At 42.8% G+C, this 27,520-nt stretch overlaps 2 protein-coding genes across 7 annotated transcripts in view; both read right to left on the bottom strand.

Annotated features, from left to right (window-relative positions):
• Positions 1-349: 349 nt before the first annotated feature.
• Positions 350-25,733, bottom strand: LOC117550340. 4 transcript variants are annotated; one of them, XR_004569613.1, is made up of 7 exons: positions 25,469-25,733; positions 19,480-19,842; positions 19,206-19,277; positions 13,169-13,543; positions 12,850-12,933; positions 1,867-2,450; positions 350-386 (listed from the first exon to the last, which is right to left on the bottom strand). XR_004569613.1 is itself a non-coding variant. In XM_034222739.1 (6 exons), exons 1-6 carry the CDS (start codon positions 25,545-25,547, stop codon positions 2,341-2,343), a joined length of 1,083 nt encoding a protein of 360 aa, XP_034078630.1. In that variant the 5' UTR covers positions 25,548-25,733; the 3' UTR covers positions 1,717-2,340. The 4 variants fall into 4 exon arrangements, 2 of the variants coding, with proteins under 2 accessions (XP_034078630.1, XP_034078629.1); XR_004569612.1 differs by lacking the exon at positions 350-386 and adding an exon at positions 12,475-12,736 and having other exon boundaries at positions 2,129-2,188; XM_034222739.1 differs by lacking the exon at positions 350-386 and having other exon boundaries at positions 1,717-2,450.
• The window catches only part of LOC117550341, a 28,262-nt gene continuing 18,548 nt past the window's right edge, over positions 17,807-27,520 (bottom strand). For 2 of the 3 annotated variants that reach the window (XM_034222741.1, XM_034222742.1), the window contains exon 7: positions 17,807-18,701. In XM_034222741.1, coding sequence (XP_034078632.1) covers positions 18,565-18,701 — 137 coding nt within the window. In that variant the 3' untranslated portion in view covers positions 17,807-18,564. The remainder of the gene's footprint in view (positions 18,702-27,520) is intronic. The other variant, XM_034222740.1, reaches the window with a different exon arrangement.

Raw genomic sequence — 27,520 nt, forward strand, 5'->3', positions numbered from 1 at the left:
TCTGCTGTCCTGATGTCTATGGGGAGCTCATTCCACCATCTTGGAGCCAGGATAGCAAACCCACGTGTTTTTGCCAATGGGAACTTGGGTCCCCCTCGCAGCGAGGGTGCAGCGAGTCGTTTGGCTGATGCAGAGCGGAGTGCACGCGCTGGGGTGTACGGTTTAACCATGTCCTGGATGTAGGAAGGGCCAGATCCATTCGCAGCATGGTAAGCAAGTACCATTGTCTTGAAGTGGATTCTAGCAGTTACCGGAAGCCAGTGAAGGGAGCGGAGGAGCGGAGTGGTGTGGGAACATTTAGGAAGGTTGAAGACCAGACGAGCCGCTGCATTCTGGATGAGCTGCAGAGGTCGGATGGCACATGCAGGTAGACCAGCCAGCATTACCTTGGTTTTATCAACATTTAAAAGAAGCTTTAGTTCAGAGAGCTGAGTCTGAATAATGTTAAAAACAGCCTGTAATTTAACACCAGCCTCTTTAATGGAGGGACCTGCACAGTACATCACGGTATCATCAGCATAAAAATGTAAAGTAGCTTAATCCACATTTTCACCTAAACTGTTGATATATATGGAGAATAAAAGTGGACCTAAAACAGAACCTTGTGGTACACCATTAGTGATGTTTAACCACTCAGAAGACAGCCCATCAAAGTGAACACATTGGGACCTTTCAGAGAGGTAGTTCACAAACCACCCACTGCATGGCTGGACATGCCGATACTGAGTAGCCTCTGCTTTAAGATATGATGATCGACGGTATCAAACGCTTTGGACAGGTCAACAAATAGAGCTGCACAACTCTGCTTATTGTCTAAAATACTCGTAATGTCATTCACCACTTTCATTGTGGCAGTGATGGTGCTGTGTTGCTTTCTGAAGCCTGACTGATGTTTAGACAGGATGTCATTTGTACATAAAAACACCTTTACCTGTTCACTCACTAAGCGTTCAAGAACCTTAGCCAGAACTGACCACTTAGAGATTGGCCTATAGCTATTTAAAATAGTTGCCTCCCCTCCTTTTAGCAAAGGCAGGACATAAGCTGACTTCCATACTTTTGGAATTGTATTCGTGCTGAGGGAGAGGTTAAAAAGAAAGGCTCTACGTTGTCCGGACCAGCCGGCTTTTTGGGATCTAACTTGGATAATGCTTCATGAACAACATTAACAGTAAAAGGAGTAAAACTGAAAGGGTTTTCCAGACCACATTGTTCAGAGTCACGGATTGGAGCGTTCACAGAAGCAGAAGTACAGTGAGTGACAGAATCAAACAGAGAGCCACAGGACACAAAATGCTTATTAAAGCAATTTAGCATAGTAGCCCTGTCCGATATAGAGCCAGATACTGTGGTGAGGCACGGAGGTAGCTCATTACGGATCTCACCGGTGGATATCGATTTTATGGCTTTCCAAAATTTCCTAGGATTATTCAGGTTTTCTGTGGTAACTGACAGATAGTACTTTGATTTAGCACTTTTTATTTGAGATGTGAAGCTATTCCTTAGCTGCCTAAAACGTAGCCATTCTACCTCTGAGCCTGATTTCCTAGCCTTAGCCCAAGCATTACTTCTCTCATGAAGGAGACTGGACAGCTCAGCAGAAAACCAAGGATTGTCTCGTCCCTTCACTCTAAATGTACGCAGAGGTGCATGTCTATCTATAATTTTCATAAAACCAAGATAAAAATAAGACCATGCGGTTTCTACATCAGCACACAGATAGATTTGACCCCAATCAAAATCAAACAGATCATGTAAAAAACCCTGCTCCACAAAGTGTTTTTTGTCTCTCTTTGTGATGATACGTGGTTTAACCTTTTGGACCTTAGTGTCCCTAATTGTGGCGACAACACAGTGGTCACTCACATCATTAGCAAAGAAGCAGAAACAGGCAGGAGCAGACCTTCACACCGGAACCAAGACGGGTGGATGGCACCAGAGCAGGCCTCCGATCCAGCAGAACACGGGCCCTCCTCCGTGACAATCCTCCTCCGCTCCCAGCACACGACAAGCGAACACGAGCCCTCACAACGCCTCCACAAACCGCCTCCACAAACCGCCTCCACAAACCTCCGGTCCGAAGCAGCGACGAGCGCGCAGGAGCAGCGACGAGCGAGCAGGCAGAGCTCAGATGAGTACCTGGAGTCAGTGTTTGGTACTCCAACTTCTGGCTCCACTCAAAGTTGGAGTAGTGACTGATCGTCTGTCCAGAGATTTAAAGTTCCTCTAACAGGATGTTCTTCTTTCCACAAACCTGTCTTCTAGATTCCTTCTTCAAATCCACTTTGAGCAGCGAAGCAGGAATTGGTTTCATCAAATGATACAACTTTGGTTTCCTTCTCACGTACACATCGTTTTAAAAAGGAAGTGTGTAACTCCAAACCCAACAACTACCATGACGAGTACGATGCAGACGGAGAGAACCAGGGCCCGCAGTGGAGGCTGACCAACTGATGTGGAGACAAGGAACACAGAGAGATATTCAGTAACGGCTAAAACACAAATTCATCAAAGTACACACACACACACACACACACACACACACACACACACACACACACACACACACACACACACACACACACACACACACACACACACACACACACACACACACACACACACACACACACACACACACACACAACACACACACACACACACACACACACACACACACACACACACACACACACACACACACACACACACACACACACACACACACAACACACACACAGAAACAGCACCAGTAATCCAGCTCACACTGTCGGCCCCTCGAGCCTCAAAGGGCGGACAGTGTAACAGCACACATCAGAGCACAGTGGGCTCATAGGGGGGGGGGGGGGCAGGAGCTCCAACAAGCCGTGTAGGACAGAGAGTGAATACACAGACTCTACAGAGATGCTGTGAGAAACCAATGTGAGTTTGGAACATTGAACAGTTATAATCTATTCTAGTCGACTCAACAATGGAGCTATGATCAGTAGAAATGGCCATCTCATGGGACCTTTAAGACTTAGTTATTTTCCTCACCTTTAACATCCGTCTCTTGGTTTGGATCTGGAGTTTGTAATTCTGTCTTCAATGTGCTGTTGGGTTTTGCTTCTACAAAAAACAAATGTAATTATTTATAGAACAATATTCAGAAGAAGCAGCAAAAATAGTACAGTGGTACCATAACAAACATCTCAATGTCCCAGTGTGAAGTAGAGGCCAATCCGTCCCCGACTTCCTGTGTTTGGAGTCTCTGGTTCGTTCCAAACTCCCAACTTCAACTTAATAACAAATATTTGCAGAGCCGACTCACCAGTGACGTTGAGGGAGCATCTGTTCGAGTTACTCCCATCAGGTATGACGAGTATGTCACACCGATACAATCCAGAGTCACTGGTCCTGAGTCTGGAGACATGAAGTGTGAGGCGTCCTTCTGTGAGGACGTCTTTGTCCCACTGGAGTCGTCCTGCAAACTGAGGATCCTGAGACTCTGGGGATTCAACTCCTTCATTTAGATGAAACAGGACTAAGGTTCGGTCCTCAGTATAAAGGTAACAGAAGGTAGAAATGGATCTGAGTGAAGTGTCTCTTCTGGTGCTGAAGGTCCACTCCAGGGTGATGTTCTGGTTCTCCTCTGCCTGATAGGACGTCTGAGTCACATTCACTACAAATGTTCCTGTGGAGGAGAGACAGAGGGACTCTTTAAACTGCAGCTATGTTCCTGTGGAGGAGACACAGAGGGACTCTACATGACCCACAATGCATCTCGTTTTGTGACATGCGCACTGAAGAGACTTGCAATTATTTGGCCTGGACTTCTGCTTTCAAATGTAGTTAGTTATTACCCTATCCGATAATAATCCAATTCAGAGGCAATAATGTAATATAATACATTATTTTATATATATATATTATATAGTTACAACCGGCCCTTTGAGTGCAACCATAACGCTGATGTGGCCCGCGATGAAATTGAGTTTGACCCACCTGATCTAGAGAATTTGAACGGCACTTATCATGGCTGCCACTGAGGGACTTCCGGGTCATTTCACTCGGTTAGGAAGGTTCCTAAGCTGAACGGACTATTCGACTGCAGCCGAGGAGGGGTATTGAGACGAGCCTTCTGTATGTTTAGTCATCAAAATACTTCAGCGGACTGACACCAGGAACAGTAATATATGTCTGACACTAGGTGGCGCCAGATATCAACATTATCATTTATTTGAGCTGAATCAGGAAACACTTTCTGCTTTGAGATCAGTGAACAGTGAAAACAGCCATATGGCCTCTAGTCTCAACCACACCTTAATATATGATAATAATATAAAAACCCCAAAATGAAAGGGTGTGTTTTTCTTCTTGTTCACTGAACATTCTGGACAGAAATCTGCAGTTTTATACAAAATTAAATATGTATGTTAATTAACCCTTAAGAGACGACCATCACGCCGGTGTGATCAGATCATGTGACCTGTCATCTGAAGCCAGTTCAACATACCCTGGATATGTTTGAGTTATCTGAAAGGTCCCCTATTATACTGTGTTTCATCAATATATTATAGGTCTCAGATATATCCAGAGCCTGTCTCTGATTGGCTGAAACAACAAACAGATCATTGCAGCATTACCCATAATCCCCTCTGTTTCAGCCCTGTTTCCAAAGTGCTGATTCTAGTCTAGAGGCTTCTCAATACTCAAATGTCCCCTCCTCGACTCCCCTCCTCGAGACTTAGTCCCGCCCACAGGAGATGCGAGCGGAGGACCGAGGAGGGGAACCGAGGAGAGAGGAGGGGAAGCAGCAGACGTTTAAAGCAATGAGAACTCCTCTCCTCTGAGCGGTCATTTTAAAGAGACGTCTGTTCATTATTACGTGGCAACAGCTGCATCAGCTGTCGAGTGTTTTGTCATAGCGCTGTATCTCTGTTAGATCAGCTGAACATTGTTCCCCCACATATTTACTTTGAATTCATTGAGAGTGCGGTATAATGAGACAATAACAGGCTACAGACACACACACAAATATATTTATATAAATATATACAATTTAAAGTATGAGAGCACTCTCATAATAACGTAACACAATCAGAGACTGGATATATCCCCCCCTCTCTCTGGTCGCTGAAATGGGGAATTGAAATTACGGGCCAAAAGTTGTATTTACAAGTAGGCCTATTAAAAGTAAGCAGAGGACACCAAACCAACTGAGACCCGTCTGTCCGCCGCATTTACGCACTGTACAACACACACCTACACACTGTACCACACACACCTACACACTGTACCACACACACCTACACACTGTACCACACACACCTACACACTGTACCACACACATACACACACCTACACACTGTACAACACACACCTACACACTGTACCACACACACACACCTACACACTGTACCACACACACCTACACACTGTACCACACACACCTACACACTGTACCACCACACACACACCTACACACTGTACCACACACACCTACACACTGTACCACACACACACACCTACACACTGTACCACACACACACACCTACACACTGTACCACACACACACACCTACACACTGTACCACACACACCTACACACTGTACCACACACACCTACAGCTCCTAAAGCATAAGCCGTTGTGTATTTTATTTTGTGAAGCACTAAATGGTCTTAGAAACATCTGGACTCTTTGTTTGTAGATATCTACTAAACTAAAGCAAATAAAGAGAGTAGGCCTGTTATACTGAGTGATATTATACACACTGCTCTGCTTTCTGCACGGACCTCTCAGCTGTTCTCTCTGGAAACATCGCGACGCGATGAAAGCAGTTTCTAAAATAATATCCAGGGGATGCATGCAGAGCTGTGATTGGCTGAGATAAGTCCGGCCGTGCGTCACGCCTCCACCGTTCCCGGAAATGCATCCGTGGAGGAGCCGTGGAGGAACCATCAGTGTATCCTCGGTTAGAGCTCCTCCAGAGAGCCTCCTCGACGCTCGATCCTCGGTCCTCGATCCTCGAAGTGCATTTAGAGAAATGAGACGTCCTTCAACATGGCGCGCTGAAATTCATTTCCGGGTCACTACCCGAGGACCGAGGAGTCGAGGAGCGGAAATTTGAGTATTGAGAAGCCTCTCTTGTCTGTTACTTTAGATGAACATAAGGAGCCCCTGCCCACGCCCCTCTGAGAGAGATGTGGTTACAAAGAACTCAATGGTGCTCTAGAGGAGATTCAGGTGAAAAGGGGGGGGGGGGGTTACCTTGGTTGCTGATTGGCTAATGGTTACACAAGACAACACATCGTTATGACATCATAAAGTGGCCAAAATCTGATCAGTTCATTTTCAGACAGGTTTTTATAGAAATGGATCAAAAAGAGAGAGAATCTTTGTTCCTGAAACTTTCAGAGTCTCTTTCCACAGAGGGGACACATGTTGATGTAGAAGAGACATGAAGAAGAGGGGACACATGTTGATGTAGAAGAGACATGAAGAAGAGGGGACACATGTTGATGTAGAAGAGACATGAAGAAGAGGGGACACATGTTGATGTAGAAGAGACATGGAGAAGAGGGGACACATGTTGATGTAGAAGAGACATGAAGAAGAGGGGACACATGTTGATGTAGAAAAGACATGGAGAAGAGGGGACACATGTTGATGAAGAAGAGACATGAAGAAGAGGGGACACATGTTGATGTAGAAGAGACATGAAGAAGAGGGGACACATGTTGATGTAGAAGAGACATGAAGAAGAGGGGACACATGTTGATGAAGAAGAGACATGAAGAAGAGGGGACACATGTTGATGTAGAAGAGACATGAAGAAGAGGGGACACATGTTGATGTAGAAGAGACATGAAGAAGAGGGGACACATGTTGATGAAGAAGAGACATGAAGAAGAGGGGACACATGTTGATGTAGAAGAGACATGAAGAAGAGGGGACACATGTTGATGTAGAAGAGACATGAAGAAGAGGGGACACGTGTTGATGTAGAAAAGACATGAAGAAGAGGGGACACATGTTGATGTAGAAGAGACATGGAGAAGAGGGGACACATGTGATGTAGAAGAGACATGAAGAAGAGGGGACACATGTTGATGTAGAAGAGACATGAAGAAGAGGGGACACATGTTGATGTAGAAGAGACATGAAGAAGAGGGGACACATGTTGATGTAGAAGAGACATGAAGAAGAGGGGACACGTGTTGATGTAGAAAAGACATGAAGAAGAGGGGACACATGTTGATGTAGAGGAGACATGGAGAAGAGGGGACACATGTTGATGAAGAAGAGACATGGAGAAGAGGGGACACATGTTGATGTAGAGGAGACATGAAGAAGAGGGGACACATGTTGATGTAGAAGAGACATGAAGAAGAGGGGACACATGTTGATGTAGAAAGACATGAAGAAGAGGAGACACATGTTGATGTAGAAGAGACATGAAGAAGAGGGGACACATGATGATGTAGAAGAGACATGAAGAAGAGGGGACACATGTTGATGTAGAAGAGACATGAAGAAGAGGGGACACATGTTGATGTAGGAGAGACATGGAGAAGAGGGGACACATGTTGATGTAGAAGAGACATGGAGAAGAGGGGACACATGTTGATGTAGAAGAGACATGAAGAAGAGGGGACACATGTTGATGTAGAAGAGACATGAAGAAGAGGGGACACATGTTGATGTAGAAGAGACATGAAGAAGAGGGGACACATGTTGATGTAGAAGAGACATGAAGAAGAGGGGACACATGTTGATGTAGAAGAGACATGAAGAAGAGGGGACACATGTTGATGTAAAGAGACATGAAGAAGAGGGGACACATGTTGATGTAGAAGAGACATGAAGAAGAGGGGACACATGTTGATGTAGAAGAGACATGAAGAAGAGGGGACACATGTTGATGTAGAAGAGACATGAAGAAGAGGGGACACGTGTTGATGTAGAAAAGACATGAAGAAGAGGGGACACGTGTTGATGTAGAAGAGACATGGAGAAGAGGGGACACATGTTGATGTAGAAGAGACATGGAGAAGAGGGGACACATGTTGATGTAGAAGAGACATGAAGAAGAGGGGACACATGTTGATGTAGAAAAGACATGGAGAAGAGGGGACACATGTTGATGTAGAAGAGACATGGAGAAGAGAGGACACATGTTGATGTAGAAGAGACATGAAGAAGAGGGGACACGTGTTGATGTAGAAGAGACATGGAGAAGAGGGGACACATGTTGATGTAGAAAAGACATGGAGAAGAGGGGACACATGTTGATGTAGAAGAGACATGGAGAAGAGGGGACACATGTTGATGTAGAAGAGACATGAAGAAGAGGGGACACATGTTGATGTAGAAGAGACATGAAGAAGAGGGGACACGTGTTGATGTAGAAGAGACATGGAGAAGAGGGGACACATGTTGATGTAGAAGAGACATGAAGAAGAGGGGACACATGTTGATAGAATAGACAGGAGAACTTTAAGAAAATATAAATATACAAAAATGTAAACAAATATGTATATCCTATATAAACATATATATATATATATTTGACTTTTGGTTGATTTCTGGTCACAAAACTAAGATATAGCATGAGTTGAGTCTGGACTGTGTTTTGTTGGCATACTGCGAGGCTGTGGCTCAGTGGCTGATCTTCCTGCCAGTTTAACCGTCCTGCTTATCAGATAACATGTTGGACGGGCTCCAAAGGTTTAAGTTAGAAAATAAACACTACGTCAGGTCTGGGTCTAATTATAGTTAACACCCCCTCAGGGAAAGACATGATCTCTTGAGTCTTGAAATCAGTCTAGAATAGTCTAGACTGATTCTGCTGTGAGTCAGATATTGAATCAGCCTTCATTAAACAGTCCCTGTATGACCTGGAGATGAGTCAGATATTATTACAGCATGAGTATTTTTACTCTTTGTACTTTTTCATGAAGATACTTAAATACTTTTACTTCAGTACCACTCTCAATGAGTGAGGACTTTTACTTATTATAGGCTCTGGTATGTATTTACTGTTAGCATAATAACATAGAAATAAAATAACAAAATGAGGAGATAGTATTACAATGAAAAGATGACAACGTGATACGTCATCACGCACGTACATGTGAGCCATGCTATGAGCACGCAGGTCCCACTTAAAAAGAGAAAGGAGCGGTTAGAGTCGATAAGAGAAACTTAAAATGATATAACAAATTAACTTATAAAACATGTAACTGTCCGTTCCCCACTCACAGACGCTGTTTGACCGGAGTTTAGCGATATATGTCGGTTTGTGTGGTTTTTAAAAGTGATCTTCTGACAGCCGTTTGAATGAATAACAAGCAAAACAATAAATGGAGCTTACCTTCATCCTCTCTGTGAGCTGCCGTGAAGCTCCAGAAAGCCAAAGAGAAGCCCAGCACGAAAACCCCGAAGTGAACCATAAAAACTCTGTGTTTAAAGTCTGGAAGATAATAAAGTATTTCCACTGCTGCTCAAGGAAGGAATGAGTCATGTGTTGCGCACACTGATCTGCAAGTGTTCAATGGGGTAGATGTCAGGACTGCAGGCAAACCATAAAGGTGTTACTCTATCCGTGCAGCAATCAGCGAAGCGTTCTCCGCATCTTGACCCTACAACCCAAGTGCTGTAGGCAGAACGGAACGGGAAGGCAGAACGGAAGGGGAAGGCAGTCCTGGGTTGCGTTCCGATAATCCAAAAATCAGCTCCTAAATTCTAACCCTATCTCCTATTCCTTGACCTCTGAGTGAAACGTCACGGGGTTAAGGGATAGTGGATAGGAGAATTCAAAAGGACTTAGGAGAAGAGACCGCGGGTACTTTAGAGAATCCGAATGCACTTTCACTATCCGACGTGTTTATGACTACAACATGGATGTTTAATAAGAACGAGGGACTCCTGTAAACTCATCTAGAGACTCTGTGCTCTGATGCTGTTGCTTTATGCTTTATGAACGGGGACAACAGAGAAACATATTATTCAGGACTAAAGTTGGAATTGAAATAAACAAGGAAAGTGAAACTTCTGCTCGTCACCCTCTCCCTCCGGTCCACATTAATACACATGATCCCAATACGTATGATTGTATGAAAATATCTTAAAATCAATACAAATGTATTTATTATAAACGTTAGTCCTTAACATCTATCACTGTGTATATCACCATTCAAACATCTTTTAAAAGTTGAACAAACCCCCCACAGCTCAGTAAAGACTGTGAGATGTTGACTTTATTTGATCATTTCAGTAAAAACTAACGTTCATATTTCTCTCTTTGATTATAATACTGATGAACGTTCAGAACAAAGCACTTTGGCAACTTACCACCTACGTTTTAAAATGCTTAATAAGCACCGTAACTTTCATGATATAATTTCTCGGTCATAATCGGTTGTTTCCGTGAACGGCCGACTGTTGAGTGACGGCAAATGCTGCGGCTGCAATGCATTGTGGGGCAGCATTTTCTCCTCTCCTTTCGGTGAGGGAGGTCCAGTGGTTCCTAAGCTAAAGGAGGTTATAAAGGAAGTTTGAAACCTCCTTTCCTTTCATTTGGAGAATTGGAACGGCACTTATCATGGCTGCCAGTGACGTACTTCCGGGTCATTTCACTCCGTTAGGAAGGTTCCTAAGCTAAATGGACTATTGGAACGCAACCCTACATAATAATGGCCGCTGTAGAGACCGGGGAGTGGCCGCTGTTTGGCATTGGCAGAAGAGATTTGTCACATTTGTCCTGGGCGTAACCCACAGACTCCACTCTGCTGCTCATCCGACAAAGGCTTGTTCCTCACAATGTGGTACCATTGGAAAGGTAAGATAACAGGCTTTCCAACAGTAAAAGATGTATTGCAAAAAAGCTTTGTTACAACAAAGACATTATCTACCAAACTCAAATGTCCTTACTTTTTGTGTTAAGTATTTACACGAGGAATTACCTTTGGTATAAGTGCTGCATTCAAAGACACAGAAAGAAGAATACATTACCAAACATTAATAAAGACAATATTTACACAAAATATAATAATGTGGGGAACTGAATGCAGTAAAATATAATAAAGTGACAATATTCAGTATTTAAGTGGAGAGTTGTGCTGATTCCAAAGCATGGAGCAGAGATGTTCAGGGTTTACACATTTAAAAAACAACAAGATGTCGTTCCCATGATGCGCATTAACGTAATGCATAGTGTTATTATGGGATGGATAAAAGTCAGTGTCACTCAACGTTTATGTAAAGACTCAGCAGACACACTGTAGTGTTCAAACAAGTGTTTATTTGCAGCATGCATGCAGTTTAAACACTTCTGAAGACCCGAGAGGAACAAACATTTCTCCTTTCAAATCCACCGTTTCTTTTTCATTCAGTGCTAAAACAGAACAGAGGAGACACATTCAACTGAAGCATGTCTTCACCATGAACAGAGTGCGGAACCTGCTTTTTCATTCACTAAATGCCTTCCGAATGGTTTTACAATCAGTCTGTATACAAGAAATACAAAATAGCAGAACAACACATCCTAAAAAAACAACATATTCACACTTTTACAGAATATAATCCGCTTCGATAGGACGGGACATCCGTTTCCTCTGGTTGTAAGTAAGACCGTAAAAAATAATAAATAACCTTAAAAAAACAGAATATTCTTCAAGTCTGGATTTGGCTTCATCACTGATTTACTAAATCAGGTCGCACCGTGAAAACTTAGACTTTATTTGATAGAAATGGGTTGCTAAGAATGAGTTAGAATAACATAACAGAATTATAACAGATTAAAGGTGGTTTTAAATCGTGTTTAGTCCATTTATCGGGTGTCCTCAATTAGACAACTCTTAGCCGATTCTTTCAATCATACAAACAAAAGTTACTCCAAATTTAAATCAACATTTGAAATGATTTCCATATAACGTTTGCTCTCCTTCTTGCTGCACATTAATACATGTAATAACAGCAACCAAATTCACATTTAAATTGTTCCTTTCTTTTTAAACATTCATAGCGTCACTTGAATGATGTACATTTAGTATCGTCTTAATCATTCACAATATTTTCGAATTGTCTCAACATAGATTACTGCTTTTGGAGGTGTGTTATGTTCGTTAATAAACACCAATCAAAAGGCAGAGATTTCAGCAAGCTATGTTTAACAGAAGCTAGCGTTGAATGCTAAACCCTACTTTAGAAGTACTTGGTGAGGTGCACCCTGGTTCAATTCAGTTTAAGTGCAAAACTTGTTAGACGAGGAAGTTTGAACCCACAATCATTCAGTGCAACAGGCATCTGTGGGACAATATAGTAAACAAACATGTATATTTGTAAAGGTACACTCCTTCAGGCAAGAAGAGGACGACGGACATAAAGGTTTGAGGGCAAAAGAAAATCTTCACAAATATCATTCCTTTTGTCAGTGGACTAAAGTTAAACACACTTAGAGCAGCGCTGCCATGAAGTCGATGTCCTCTAATGTAGTGACTGATCGTCTGTCCAGAGATTTAAAGTTCCTCTAACAGGATGTTCTTCTTTCCACAAACCTGTCTTCTAGATTCCTTCTTCAAATCCACTTTGAGCAGCGAAGCAGGAATTGGTTTCATCAAATGATACAACGTTTGGTTTCCTTCTCACGTACACATCGTTTTAAAAGGAAATGTGCAACTCCAAACCCAACAACTACCATGACGAGTACGATGCAGACGGAGAGAACCAGGGCCCACAGTGGAGGCTGACCAACTGATGTGGAGACAAGGAAAACAGAGAGATATTCAGTAACGGCTAAAACACAAAATCATTTTTTCATCATTTTGTTCCTTTTCGTTTATTTGAAGACTTAGTTTTTCCCTCACCTTTAACATCCGTCTCTTGGTTTGGATCTGGAGTTTGAGAATTCGTTTGTGTTTCTGTCGTCAACGTGCTGTTGGCTCTGGGTTCTAAACAAAACAAAAACATGTGTTATTATTTACAGAACAATATCAAAGTCAACTTTATGGTCAATCTTTCGCTTTGTGTGCAGACAGAGACATCGAAATACCGTTTCCCACAATCCCGAATACAATTATATATATCCTATACACACAATCAACAGACACATGTATATGTCTTTATATATATTAATAAGAAGAAACACAAATAGTTCAGCGCTAACATTACAAACAATCTTCTCACCAACAACGAGTCGTACGACCGCCTCCTTCACGCCGCCCTCTAACTTTGGGATGAAACATCGGTATTTTCCGGCGTCAGCGAGCGTCACGTTGCTGATCTTTAACGAGATGTTTCCGACCTTCAGCTCGTCCTCGAACAGCTCCGTCCTCCCGATGAACTCCTGCAGCTTCATGTCCACTTCCTCTCTCCTCCTCCGGTACACAAAGACGTAGTCGACGCGACTGAGGCGGTCCGAGGGGTCGGGCTTCAGGTCGGGAAGGGACCACTCCACCGTCAGATCCTCAACGTTGTAGTCGGGCGACACAGAACACGGGAGGATTACGTCATCGCCCACAGAGGCCTCGATTGGCTGTCCTGGTCCAATCAGATGACGCCCTGAAAAACACAGAGGGGAAATATAAACCTGTTGTGAAAATACTGAATGTCCTCTTCCAATGTGAGAGTCCACATGATAACAAAGGTATCCCAACTGTAGCTGTGTGCATGATGACTGCTTCCATTCTGGAGAGGATCACAGATACATGGATCCTGATGTTGAAGCTCAAGCCGGGGACCAGGGAGACTTTTATAACAAAACCTTAGGAATTGTATCGTTTTAAAAAATTCTGCTTTCTGGGGTTTTCCCTCTCCTGTAGTTTGTTACAGGTTTGTGTGCATGTAAATGGTCTGCAAAGGCTAAAACCCCGGAGTTAAGGAACATGGTGACATCACATTGCAACACTCGTGCTCCTATTGGCTAGCACTTCAACACATTGTACGTGACATCTCTCAGCGTCTGACCCATCACAATCCAAAACACAGAGGGGAACTATAAACCTTAAAAAATAGGAGTCAAGTCGTATTTTTGATTAACTATAATCTTTCTGCTAAATACAGCGGGGCAAGGATGAAGTATCTCTGGAGGCAGCATCTCCCTGGTCCAATGGGATTTGTCCATTGGATTTGTGCAGATAATGTTCATATTTAAGAAGCAGAACAAAAACATTTTCAAGTGGTTGATTTCTGGTCACAAAACTAAGATATAGCATGAGTTGAGTCTGGACTGTGTTTTGTTGGCATACTGCGAGGCTGTGGCTCAGTGGCTGATCTTCCCGCCAGTTTAACCGTCCTGCTTATCAGATAACATGTTGGACGGGCTCCAAAGGTTGAAGTTTGAAAATAAACATTACGTCAGGTCTGGGTCTAATTATTGTTAACACCCCCTCAGGGAAAGACATGATCTCTTGAGTCTTGAAATCAGTCTAGAATAGTCTAGACTGATTCTGCTGTGAGTCAGATATTGAATCAGCCTTCATTAAACAGTCCCTGTATGACCTGGAGATGAGTCAGATATTATTACAGCATGAGTATTTTTACTCTTTGTACTTTTTCATGAAGATACTTAAATACTTTTACTTCAGTACCACTCTCAATGAGTGAGGACTTTTACTTATTATAGGCTCTGGTATGTATTTACTGTTAGCATAATAACATAGAAATAAAATCACAACAAAATGAGGAGATAGTATTACAATGAAAAGATGACAACGTGATACGTCATCACGCACGTACATATTTTCCGCGTGAGCCATGCTATGAGCACGAGGGTGCATTATTCAAAAAGAGAAAGGAGCGGTTAGTCGATAAGAGAAACTTTAAATGATATAACAAATTAACTTATAAAACATGTAACTGTCCGTTCCCCACTCACAGACGCTGTTTGACTCTTTGAGTTTAACGATATATGTCGGTTTGTCTGGTTTTTAAAAGTGATCTTCTGACAGCCGTTTGAATGAATAAAAAGCGAAACAACAAATGGAGCTTACCTTCATCCTCTCTGTGAGCTGCCGTGAAGCTCCAGAAAGCCAAAGAGAAGCCCAGAACGAAAACCCCGAAGTGAACCATAAAAACTCTCTGTTTAAAGTCTGGAAGTAGAAAGTAGCTCCACTGCCTCTCAATGAATGAATGAATGAATGAATGAAGCAGGTGTTTCCACTACGTCTTTATATCAGCGTCCCTGCTCCCCCGCCCTGCAGGTTTCACTTGCTTTCCTTGGCCCAGTTCCAAACCGCTCCCTAATCATAATACAAAACAAAGCTGCTTTATTAGCATGGTAAACATACACGTTCATTCCATTCGCGTCATGGTTACAACTTCATGGTTACCTCATATTTGTTTTACTTAGGATCATATACCTCTAGTCTAGAAAACGGGTCCATTTTATTATAATACATTATAAATATGTTGTATGGGACTATTTCAATAACTAATGAGCTATAACATCAGAAGTATTTATTAACACTGTTGAGGGACCCTGGAGTTCACTCTGTAGGAGGGGGCGGTTTGGAGTGGGGTTAGTGAGCCATGCTGAGAGCAGAACCTCCGGGTACTTTCACTCTCTACGTCATGGTTTGATTGATTGATTGAAACGTTTATTAACAGCTTGTATATTGGGTACAGTACAGTACAGCTCAAAACATACAATTGTTAAGGGGATGCAGACCAGATAAAGACTTTCGTCTTGTTTACATCAGGGCCCCCCATTTCCAATTCATCATATCCTTTAAGACATATAAGACATACAGATGGCTTATTTACAATTTACATACAGGTGGTTTTTTACATACAGATTGCTTATTTACAATTTTCATTTTAGATTTCGTTCTAATACATCCTAACCGGACATTTAAGACATACCAAGTCTACAGATATACAGTTAGTAACAGAGTCTAAAATGCGAGTATATACATAGATGGGGGGGGGGAAGCTGTCCATTGAACGACAGGTTGATTTGTACCATTACCGGGGCCAGTTTTGCAATGCTCTCCCCCGAAGGTGCTCTTTAAGAGAGGTTTTGAAGGTAAGTATAGTTTTACTTTCCTTTACAGTTGTGGGAAGAGCGTTCCACCTTGATGTGGCATAATTGCGAAACGTGTATTCCCCCTTTTTTGTGCCAAATCTGGGTTTCACATGATTTGTGGAGCTCCCTCTGGTGTTATGATCATGGTATTCCTTGACCTTTGGGAAGAATTTTGACATGTACATGGGTACCATAGAGGTGTAGTGGATCTTGTAGACCAGGCCCATTGCAAGTAGCTGTACTCTGTCGTCTACTCTAAGCCATCCTAGGTTGTCAAAGTGGGCAGAGGTGAGGTGGGTTCTAGATGAAAGGTCAAGCAGTAGTCTGACCAGTTTATTTTGCGATGTTTGAAGTTTTATTTTTAGCGCCTTGGAGGTGCTATGGTACCATGACGTGCAAGCATAGTCATAGTACCCTTGAATGAGTGCTCCTGCCAGAGTTTTCAGGGTGTTCTTGTTTACCAGAGAGGAGATCCGGTATAGGAATCTAGTTCTTTGATTGACTTTTTTTATTACATTGGATGCCATTTTGTCACAGGAGAGGTTTGCCTCAAGAATAGATCCTAGGTATGTAATTTCCTTCTTACAATAATGTCGCCCACTGCAACTGAGAAGTCGTCGGATTTGCTGAGATTATGTTTCGAAGAGAATGGACTCTGTTTTACCCAGGTGTAATGATAATTTATTATCGGCGAGCCAGGTGCAGATTCTGCCGAGCTCGGAGCTGAGGGTTTTTTCAACCTGCAACCTGTTCCTGTCAGAGACCAGCAGGGCTGAGTCGTCCGCGAACAGGAACAAGTTGCAGTCACATGCTGATGACATGTCATTTACATAAATTAGGAACAGTAACGGACCTAATATGCTTCCTTGTGGAACACCACAGCTCACTGGGAGGGGGGGAGGGGGGACAGAGTACCGTTTACCTCCACCATCTGTTCTCTCCCCTCCAGGTAGGATTGCATCCAGCTCACCGATAGTCTATTAAAACCAATTGCTTTTAGCTTGTCAATCAGAATGGGGTGATTGACAGTGTCGAAAGCCTTTTGTAGGTCCAGCATCACCATGCCGCAGTACTTGCCCTCGTCCACCTCTTGTTTGATGTGGTCGCTCAAATAAAGAAGGCATGTGTCAGTGGAGTGGGATGTTCTAAAGCCAGATTGAAATTCATAGATTAGTTTCTTTTACTGTGTGGTGAGGTGAGGCACAGATGAGCTCTGCCTCACCTCAGAATGCGTCACCCCACAGAAACTGGCTGGAAAGCGGGCCCTAAGCGCATGCCTGCACCATCTCACTGTATGTCACCAATGTAATGTTTGTAGATCCCTTTATTACATTTATCCTCGCCATCCATAGTCTCTAAATAACTTATTTCACGTATATATGATATTTAGGCTCGCTGGTCTCATGGTCTCATCATACAACGGCAATGAAAAAAGCACCAGGGGAGGCAGCCATAACCTCTGCCGCACTGAAGGGGGCGCAAGTGAGCCCACAGGTTCTTGTTGCTACTGTTATTCTACGCAGAGACGGTAGACGCAAACAACAAGCTAGACTTTTGAAACTAGAGGAAGATAAGGAGGACTTTTACAAAGAAGTAATAGAGATTGTTGTCCAGAAGGAGAGCATGGACTTCATCTTCAAGTCAAGGTAAGACCACATTGGTAATGAAAATGGGATCTTACTAAGAAAGAACAATCCAATATTTAGATGTTGGGTATCCTTTTGTTGAACGGTCTGTTTGAAATGAATCGAAACATCAGACTAAAAAAGCTTTTGAAAATAACAGAATATTTCGATTAAGGTCAGAATATAATATTTGTAAATGTGACTCTGAAAGAGTCCGTGCCTCACCAGCCATGAACCTCACCGCTCGTCACTGAGAATTAGCTTTGGTGTAAGTGCTGCATTCAAAGACAGAAAGAAGAACACGTAACCAGAAATAATTAAAGACAATATTTACACAAACTATAATAATGTGGGAAACTGAATGCAGTAAAATATGACAATATACTGCATTAAAGTGGACAGTTGTGCTGATTTCAAAGAGGTAGCATGATGTGCAGGATTTAAACATTTAAAACTGAGCATGATGTGTATTAACGTAATGCATAGTGTTATTATGGGGTGGATAAAAGTCAGTGTCACTTGTTGATGTGAGGTGCAACCTGATTTAACTTAGTTTCATTTAAGTGCAAAAACTTGTTAGACGAGGAAGTTTGAACCCACAATCATTCAGTGCAACAGGCATCTGTGGGACAATATAGTAAACAAACATGTATATTTGTAAAGGAACACTCCTTCAGGCAAGAAGAGGACGACGGACATAAAGGTTTGAGGGCAAAAGAAAATCTTCACAAATATCATTCCTTTTGTCAGTGGACTAAAGTTAAACACACTTAGAGCAGCGCTGCCATGAAGTCGATGTCCTCTAATGTAGTGACTGATCGTCTGTCCAGAGATTTAAAGTTCCTCTAACAGGATGTTCTTCTTTCCACAAACCTGTCTTCTAGATTCCTTCTTCAAATCCACTTTGAGCAGCGAAGCAGGAATTGGTTTCATCAAATGATACAACGTTTGGTTTCCTTCTCATGTACACATCGTTTTAAAAGGAAGTGTGTAACTCCAAACCCAAAAACTACCATGACGAGTACGATGCAGACGGAGAGAACCAGGGCCCGCAGTGGAGGCTGACCAACTGATGTGGAGACAAGGAAAACAGAGAGATATTCAGTACACACACACACACACACACACACACACACACACACACACACACACACACACACACACACACACACACACACACACACACACACACACACACACACACACACACACACACACACACACACACACACACACACACACACACACACACACACACACACACACACACACACACACACACACACACACACACACACACACACACACACACACACACACACACACACACACACACACACACACACACACATCAGAGCACAGTGGGCTCATGGGGGGGGGGGGGGGCAGGAGCTCCAACAAGCCGTGTAGGACAGAGAGTGAATACACAGACTCTACAGAGATGCTGTGAGAAACCAATGTGAGTTTGGAACATTGAACAGTATAAATCTATTCTAGTCGACTCAACAATGGAGCTATGATCAGTAGAAATGGCCATGTCATGGGACCTTTAAGACTTAGTTATTTTCCTCACCTTTAACATCCGTCTCTTGGTTTGGATCTGGAGTTTGTAATTCTGTCTTCAATGTGCTGTTGGGTTTTGCTTCTACAAAAAACATATGTAATTATTTACAGAACAATATTCAGAAGAAGCAGCAAAAATAGTACAGCGGTACCATAACAAACATCTCAATGTCCCAGTGTGAAGTAGAGGCCAATCCGTCCCCGACTTCCTGTGTTTGGAGTCTCTGGTTCGTTCCAAACTCCCAACTTCAACTTAATAACAAATATTTGCAGAGCCGACTCACCAGTGACGTTGAGGGAGCATCTGTTCGAGTTACTCCCATCAGGTATGACGAGTATGTCACACCGATACAATCCAGAGTCACTGGTCCTGAGTCTGGAGACATGAAGTGTGAGGCGTCCTTCTGTGAGGACGTCTTTGTCCCACTGGAGTCGTCCTGCAAACTGAGGATCCTGAGACTCTGGGGATTCAACTCCTTCATTTAGATGAAACAGGACTAAGGTTCGGTCCTCAGTATAAAGGTAACAGAAGGTAGAAATGGATCTGAGTGAAGTGTCTCTTCTGGTGCTGAAGGTCCACTCCAGGGTGATGTTCTGGTTCTCCTCTGCCTGATAGGACGTCTGAGTCACATTCACTACAAATGTTCCTGTGGAGGAGACAGAGGGACTCTTTAAACTGCAGCTATGTTCCTGTGGAGGAGACACAGAGGGACTCTACATGTCCCACAATGCATCTCGTTTTGTGACATGCGCACTGAAGAGACTTGCAATTATTTGGCCTGGACTTCTGCTTTCAAATGTAGTTAGTTATTACCCTATCCGATAATAATCCAATTCAGAGGCAATAATGTAATATAATACATTATTTTATATATATATTATATAGTTACAACCGGCCCTTTGAGTGCAACCATAACGCTGATGTGGCCCGCGATGAAATTGAGTTTGACCCACCTGATCTAGAGAATTTGAACGGCACTTATCATGGCTGCCACTGAGGGACTTCCGGGTCATTTCACTCGGTTAGGAAGGTTCCTAAGCTGAACGGACTATTCGACTGCAGCCGAGGAGGGGTATTGAGACGAGCCTTCTGTATGTTTAGTCATCAAAATACTTCAGCGGACTGACACCAGGAACAGTAATATATGTCTGACACTAGGTGGCGCCAGATATCAACATTATCATTTATTTGAGCTGAATCAGGAAACACTTTCTGCTTTGAGATCAGTGAACAGTGAAAACAGCCATATGGCCTCTAGTCTCAACCACACCTTAATATATGATAATAATATAAAAACCCCAAAATGAAAGGGTGTGTTTTTCTTCTTGTTCACTGAACATTCTGGACAGAAATCTGCAGTTTTATACAAAATTAAATATGTATGTTAATTAACCCTTAAGAGACGACCATCACGCCGGTGTGATCAGATCATGTGACCTGTCATCTGAAGCCAGTTCAACATACCCTGGATATGTTTGAGTTATCTGAAAGGTCCCCTATTATACTGTGTTTCATCAATATATTATAGGTCTCAGATATATCCAGAGCCTGTCTCTGATTGGCTGAAACAACAAACAGATCATTGCAGCATTACCCATAATCCCCTCTGTTTCAGCCCTGTTTCCAAAGTGCTGATTCTAGTCTAGAGGCTTCTCAATACTCAAATGTCCCCTCCTCGACTCCCCTCCTCGAGACTTAGTCCCGCCCACAGGAGATGCGAGCGGAGGACCGAGGAGAGGAACCGAGGAGAGAGGAGGGGAAGCAGCAGACGTTTAAAGCAATGAGAACTCCTCTCCTCTGAGCGGTCATTTTAAAGAGACGTCTGTTCATTATTACGTGGCAACAGCTGCATCAGCTGTCGAGTGTTTTGTCATAGCGCTGTATCTCTGTTAGATCAGCTGAACATTGTTCCCCCACATATTTACTTTGAATTCATTGAGAGTATAATGAGACAATAACAGGCTACAGACACACACACAAATATATTTATATAAATATATACAATTTAAAGTATGAGAGCACTCTCATAATAACGTAACACAATCAGAGACTGGATATATCCCCCCCCCTCTCTCTGGTCGCTGAAATGGGGAATTGAAATTACGGGCCAAAAGTTGTATTTACAAGTAGGCCTATTAAAAGTAAGCAGAGGACACCAAACCAACTGAGACCCGTCTGTCCGCCGCATTTACGCACTGTACAACACACACCTACACACTGTACCACACACACCTACACACTGTACCACACACACCTACACACTGTACCACACACACCTACACACTGTACCACACACATACACACACCTACACACTGTACAACACACACCTACACACTGTACCACACACACACACCTACACACTGTACCACACACCCTACACACTGTACCACCCACACCTACACACTGTACCACACACACACACCTACACACTGTACCACACACACACCTACACACTGTACACACACACACACCTACACACTGTACCACACACACACACCTACACACTGTACCACACACACACACCTACACACTGTACCACACACACACCTACACACTGTACCACACACACACCTACACACTGTACCACACACACACACCTACACACTGTACCACACACAACACCTAACTACCACACACCTACACACTGTACCACACACACCTACAGCTCCTAAAGCATAAGCCGTTGTGTATTTTATTATGTGAAGCACTAAATGGTCTTAGAAACATCTGGACTCTTTGTTTGTAGATATCAACTAAACTAAAGCAAATAAAGAGAGTAGGCCTGTTATACTGAGTGATATTATACACACTGCTCTGCTTTCTGCACGGACCTCACAGCTGTTCTCTCTGGAAACATCGCGACGCGATGAAAGCAGTTTCTAAAATAATATCCAGGGGATGCATGCAGAGCTGTGATTGGCTGAGATAAGTCCGGCCGTGCGTCACGCCTCCACCGTTCCCGGAAATGCATCCGTGGAGGAGCCGTGGAGGAACCATCAGTGTATCCTCGGTTAGAGCTCCTCCAGAGAGCCTCCTCGACGCTCGATCCTCGGTCCTCGATCCTCGAAGTGCATTTAGAGAAATGAGACGTCCTTCAACATGGCGCGCTGAAATTCATTTCCGGGTCACTACCCGAGGACCGAGGAGTCGAGGAGCGGAAATTTGAGTATTGAGAAGCCTCTCTTGTCTGTTACTTTAGATGAACATAAGGAGCCCCTGCCCACGCCCCTCTGAGAGAGATGTGGTTACAAAGAACTCAATGGTGCTCTAGAGGAGATTCAGGTGAAAAGGGGGGGGGGGGGGGTTACCTTGGTTGCTGATTGGCTAATGGTTACACAAGACAACACATCGTTATGACATCATAAAGTGGCCAAAATCTGATCAGTTCATTTTCAGACAGGTTTTTATAGAAATGGATCAAAAAGAGAGAGAATCTTTGTTCCTGAAACTTTCAGAGTCTCTTTCCACAGAGGGGACACATGTTGATGTAGAAGAGACATGAAGAAGAGGGGACACATGTTGATGTAGAAGAGACATGAAGAAGAGGGGACACATGTTGATGTAGAAGAGACATGAAGAAGAGGGGACACATGTTGATGTAGAAGAGACATGGAGAAGAGGGGACACATGTTGATGTAGAAGAGACATGAAGAAGAGGGGACACATGTTGATGTAGAAGAGACATGAAGAAGAGGGGACACATGTTGATGAAGAAGAGACATGAAGAAGAGGGGACACATGTTGATGTAGAAGAGACATGAAGAAGAGGGGACACATGTTGATGTAGAAGAGACATGAAGAAGAGGGGACACATGTTGATGAAGAAGAGACATGAAGAAGAGGGGACACATGTTGATGTAGAAGAGACATGAAGAAGAGGGGACACATGTTGATGTAGAAGAGACATGAAGAAGAGGGGACACGTGTTGATGTAGAAAAGACATGAAGAAGAGGGGACACATGTTGATGTAGAAGAGACATGGAGAAGAGGGGACACATGTTGATGTAGAAGAGACATGAAGAAGAGGGGACACATGTTGATGTAGAAGAGACATGAAGAAGAGGGGACACATGTTGATGTAGAAGAGACATGAAGAAGAGGGGACACATGTTGATGTAGAAGAGACATGAAGAAGAGGGGACACGTGTTGATGTAGAAAAGACATGAAGAAGAGGGGACACATGTTGATGTAGAGGAGACATGGAGAAGAGGGGACACATGTTGATGAAGAAGAGACATGGAGAAGAGGGGACACATGTTGATGTAGAGGAGACATGAAGAAGAGGGGACACATGTTGATGTAGAAGAGACATGAAGAAGAGGGGACACATGTTGATGTAGAAAAGACATGAAGAAGAGGAGACACATGTTGATGTAGAAGAGACATGAAGAAGAGGGGACACATGATGATGTAGAAGAGACATGAAGAAGAGGGGACACATGTTGATGTAGAAGAGACATGAAGAAGAGGGGACACATGTTGATGTAGGAGAGACATGGAGAAGAGGGGACACATGTTGATGTAGAAGAGACATGGAGAAGAGGGGACACATGTTGATGTAGAAGAGACATGAAGAAGAGGGGACACATGTTGATGTAGAAGAGACATGAAGAAGAGGGGACACATGTTGATGTAGAAGAGACATGAAGAAGAGGGGACACATGTTGATGTAGAAGAGACATGAAGAAGAGGGGACACATGTTGATGTAAAGAGACATGAAGAAGAGGGGACACATGTTGATGTAGAAGAGACATGAAGAAGAGGGGACACATGTTGATGTAGAAGAGACATGAAGAAGAGGGGACACATGTTGATGTAGAAGAGACATGAAGAAGAGGGGACACGTGTTGATGTAGAAAAGACATGAAGAAGAGGGGACACGTGTTGATGTAGAAGAGACATGGAGAAGAGGGGACACATGTTGATGTAGAAGAGACATGGAGAAGAGGGGACACATGTTGATGTAGAAGAGACATGAAGAAGAGGGGACACATGTTGATGTAGAAAAGACATGGAGAAGAGGGGACACATGTTGATGTAGAAGAGACATGGAGAAGAGAGGACACATGTTGATGTAGAAGAGACATGAAGAAGAGGGGACACGTGTTGATGTAGAAGAGACATGGAGAAGAGGGGACACATGTTGATGTAGAAAAGACATGGAGAAGAGGGGACACATGTTGATGTAGAAGAGACATGGAGAAGAGGGGACACATGTTGATGTAGAAGAGACATGAAGAAGAGGGGACACATGTTGATGTAGAAGAGACATGAAGAAGAGGGGACACGTGTTGATGTAGAAGAGACATGGAGAAGAGGGGACACATGTTGATGTAGAAGAGACATGAAGAAGAGGGGACACATGTTGATAGAATAGACAGGAGAACTTTAAGAAAATATAAATATACAAAAATGTAAACAAATATGTATATCCTATATAAACATATATATATATATATTTGACTTTTGGTTGATTTCTGGTCACAAAACTAAGATATAGCATGAGTTGAGTCTGGACTGTGTTTTGTTGGCATACTGCGAGGCTGTGGCTCAGTGGCTGATCTTCCTGCCAGTTTAACCGTCCTGCTTATCAGATAACATGTTGGACGGGCTCCAAAGGTTTAAGTTAGAAAATAAACACTACGTCAGGTCTGGGTCTAATTATAGTTAACACCCCCTCAGGGAAAGACATGATCTCTTGAGTCTTGAAATCAGTCTAGAATAGTCTAGACTGATTCTGCTGTGAGTCAGATATTGAATCAGCCTTCATTAAACAGTCCCTGTATGACCTGGAGATGAGTCAGATATTATTACAGCATGAGTATTTTTACTCTTTGTACTTTTTCATGAAGATACTTAAATACTTTTACTTCAGTACCACTCTCAATGAGTGAGGACTTTTACTTATTATAGGCTCTGGTATGTATTTACTGTTAGCATAATAACATAGAAATAAAATAACAAAATGAGGAGATAGTATTACAATGAAAAGATGACAACGTGATACGTCATCACGCACGTACATGTGAGCCATGCTATGAGCACGCAGGTCCCACTTAAAAAGAGAAAGGAGCGGTTAGAGTCGATAAGAGAAACTTAAAATGATATAACAAATTAACTTATAAAACATGTAACTGTCCGTTCCCCACTCACAGACGCTGTTTGACTCTTTGAGTTTAGCGATATATGTCGGTTTGTGTGGTTTTTAAAAGTTATCTTCTGACAGCCGTTTGAATGAATAACAAGCAAAACAATAAATGGAGCTTACCTTCATCCTCTCTGTGAGCTGCCGTGAAGCTCCAGAAAGCCAAAGAGAAGCCCAGCACGAAAACCCCGAAGTGAACCATAAAAACTCTGTGTTTAAAGTCTGGAAGATAATAAAGTATTTCCACTGCTGCTCAAGGAAGGAATGAGTCATGTGTTGCGCACACTGATCTGCAAGTGTTCAATGGGATAGATGTCAGGACTGCAGGCAAACCATAAAGGTGTTACTCTATCCGTGCAGCAATCAGCGAAGCGTTCTCCGCATCTTGACCCTACAACCCAAGTGCTGTAGGCAGAACGGAAGGGGAAGGCAGAACGGAAGGGGAAGGCAGTCCTGGGTTGCGTTCCGATAATCCAAAAATCAGCTCCTAAATTCTAACCCTATCTCCTATTCCTTGACCTCTGAGTGAAACGTCACGGGGTTAAGGGATAGTGGATAGGAGAATTCAAAAGGACTTAGGAGAAGAGACCGCGGTACTTTAGAGAATCCGAATGCACTTTCACTATCCGACGTGTTTATGACTACAACATGGATGTTCAATAAGAACGAGGGACTCCTGTAAACTCATCTAGAGACTCTGTGCTCGGATGCTGTTGCTTTATGCTTTATGAACGGGGACAACAGAGAAACATATTATTCAGGACTAAAGTTGGAATTGAAATAAACAAGGAAAGTGAAACTTCTGCTCGTCACCCTCTCCCTCCGGTCCACATTAATACAAATGATCCCAATACGTATGATTGTATGAAAATATCTTAAAATCAATACAAATGTATTTATTATAAACGTTAGTCCTTAACATCTATCACTGTGTATATCACCATTCAAACATCTTTTAAAAGTTGAACAAACCCCCCACAGCTCAGTAAAGACTGTGAGATGTTGACTTTATTTGATCATTTCAGTAAAAACTAACGTTCATATTTCTCTCTTTGATTATAATACTGATGAACGTTCAGAACAAAGCACTTTGGCAACTTACCACCTACGTTTTAAAATGCTTAATAAGCACCGTAACTTTCATGATATAATTTCTCGGTCATAATCGGTTGTTTCCGTGAACGGCCGACTGTTGAGTGACGGCAAATGCTGCGGCTGCAATGCATTGTGGGGCAGCATTTTCTCCTCTCCTTTCGGTGAGGGAGGTCCAGTGGTTCCTAAGCTAAAGGAGGTTATAAAGGAAGTTTGAAACCTCCTTTCCTTTCATTTGGAGAATTGGAACGGCACTTATCATGGCTGCCAGTGACGTACTTCCGGGTCATTTCACTCCGTTAGGAAGGTTCCTAAGCTAAATGGACTATTGGAACGCAACCCTACATAATAATGGCCGCTGTAGAGACCGGGGAGTGGCCACTGTTTGGCATTGGCAGAAGAGATTTGTCACATTTGTCCTGGGCGTAACCCACAGACTCCACTCTGCTGCTCATCCCAAAAATGCTTGTTCCTCACAATGTGGTACCATTGGAAAGGTAAGATAACAGGCTTTCCAACAGTAAAAGATGTATTGCAAAAAAGCTTTGTTACAACAAAGACATTATCTACCAAACTCAAATGTCCTTAGTTTTTGTGTTAAGTATTTACACGAGGAATTACCTTTGGTATAAGTGCTGCATTCAAAGACACAGAAAGAAGAATACATTACCAAACATTAATAAAGACAATATTTACACAAAATATAATAATGTGGGGAACTGAATGCAGTAAAATATAATAAAGTGACAATATTCAGTATTTAAGTGGAGAGTTGTGCTGATTCCAAAGCATGGAGCAGAGATGTTCAGGGTTTACACATTTAAAAAACAACAAGATGTCGTTCCCATGATGCGCATTAACGTAATGCATAGTGTTATTATGGGATGGATAAAAGTCAGTGTCACTCAACGTTTATGTAAAGACTCAGCAGACACACTGTAGTGTTCAAACAAGTGTTTATTTGCAGCATGCATGCAGTTTAAACACTTCTGAAGACCCGAGAGGAACAAACATTTCTCCTTTCAAATCCACCGTTTCTTTTTCATTCAGTGCTAAAACAGAACAGAGGAGACACATTCAACT

Source organism: Gymnodraco acuticeps, unplaced genomic scaffold, assembly GCF_902827175.1.
Source record: "Gymnodraco acuticeps unplaced genomic scaffold, fGymAcu1.1, whole genome shotgun sequence".
NCBI classification, from domain to species: Eukaryota; Metazoa; Chordata; class Actinopteri; order Perciformes; family Bathydraconidae; genus Gymnodraco; species Gymnodraco acuticeps.

Excerpts from the sequence above, each read along its gene's own strand:
- LOC117550340 (XM_034222738.1), bottom strand. The coding sequence starts at position 25,547 with ATGGTTCACTTCGGGGTTTTCGTGCTGGGCTTCTCTTTGGCTTTCTGG. Across the intron at positions 19,843-25,468 it reads AGCTCACAGAGAGGATGAAG|GAACATTTGTAGTGAATGTG; the intron begins GTAAGCTCCATT and ends TCTCCTCCACAG. Across the intron at positions 19,278-19,479 it reads ATGCTCCCTCAACGTCACTG|AAGCAAAACCCAACAGCACA; the intron begins GTGAGTCGGCTC and ends TGTTTTTTGTAG.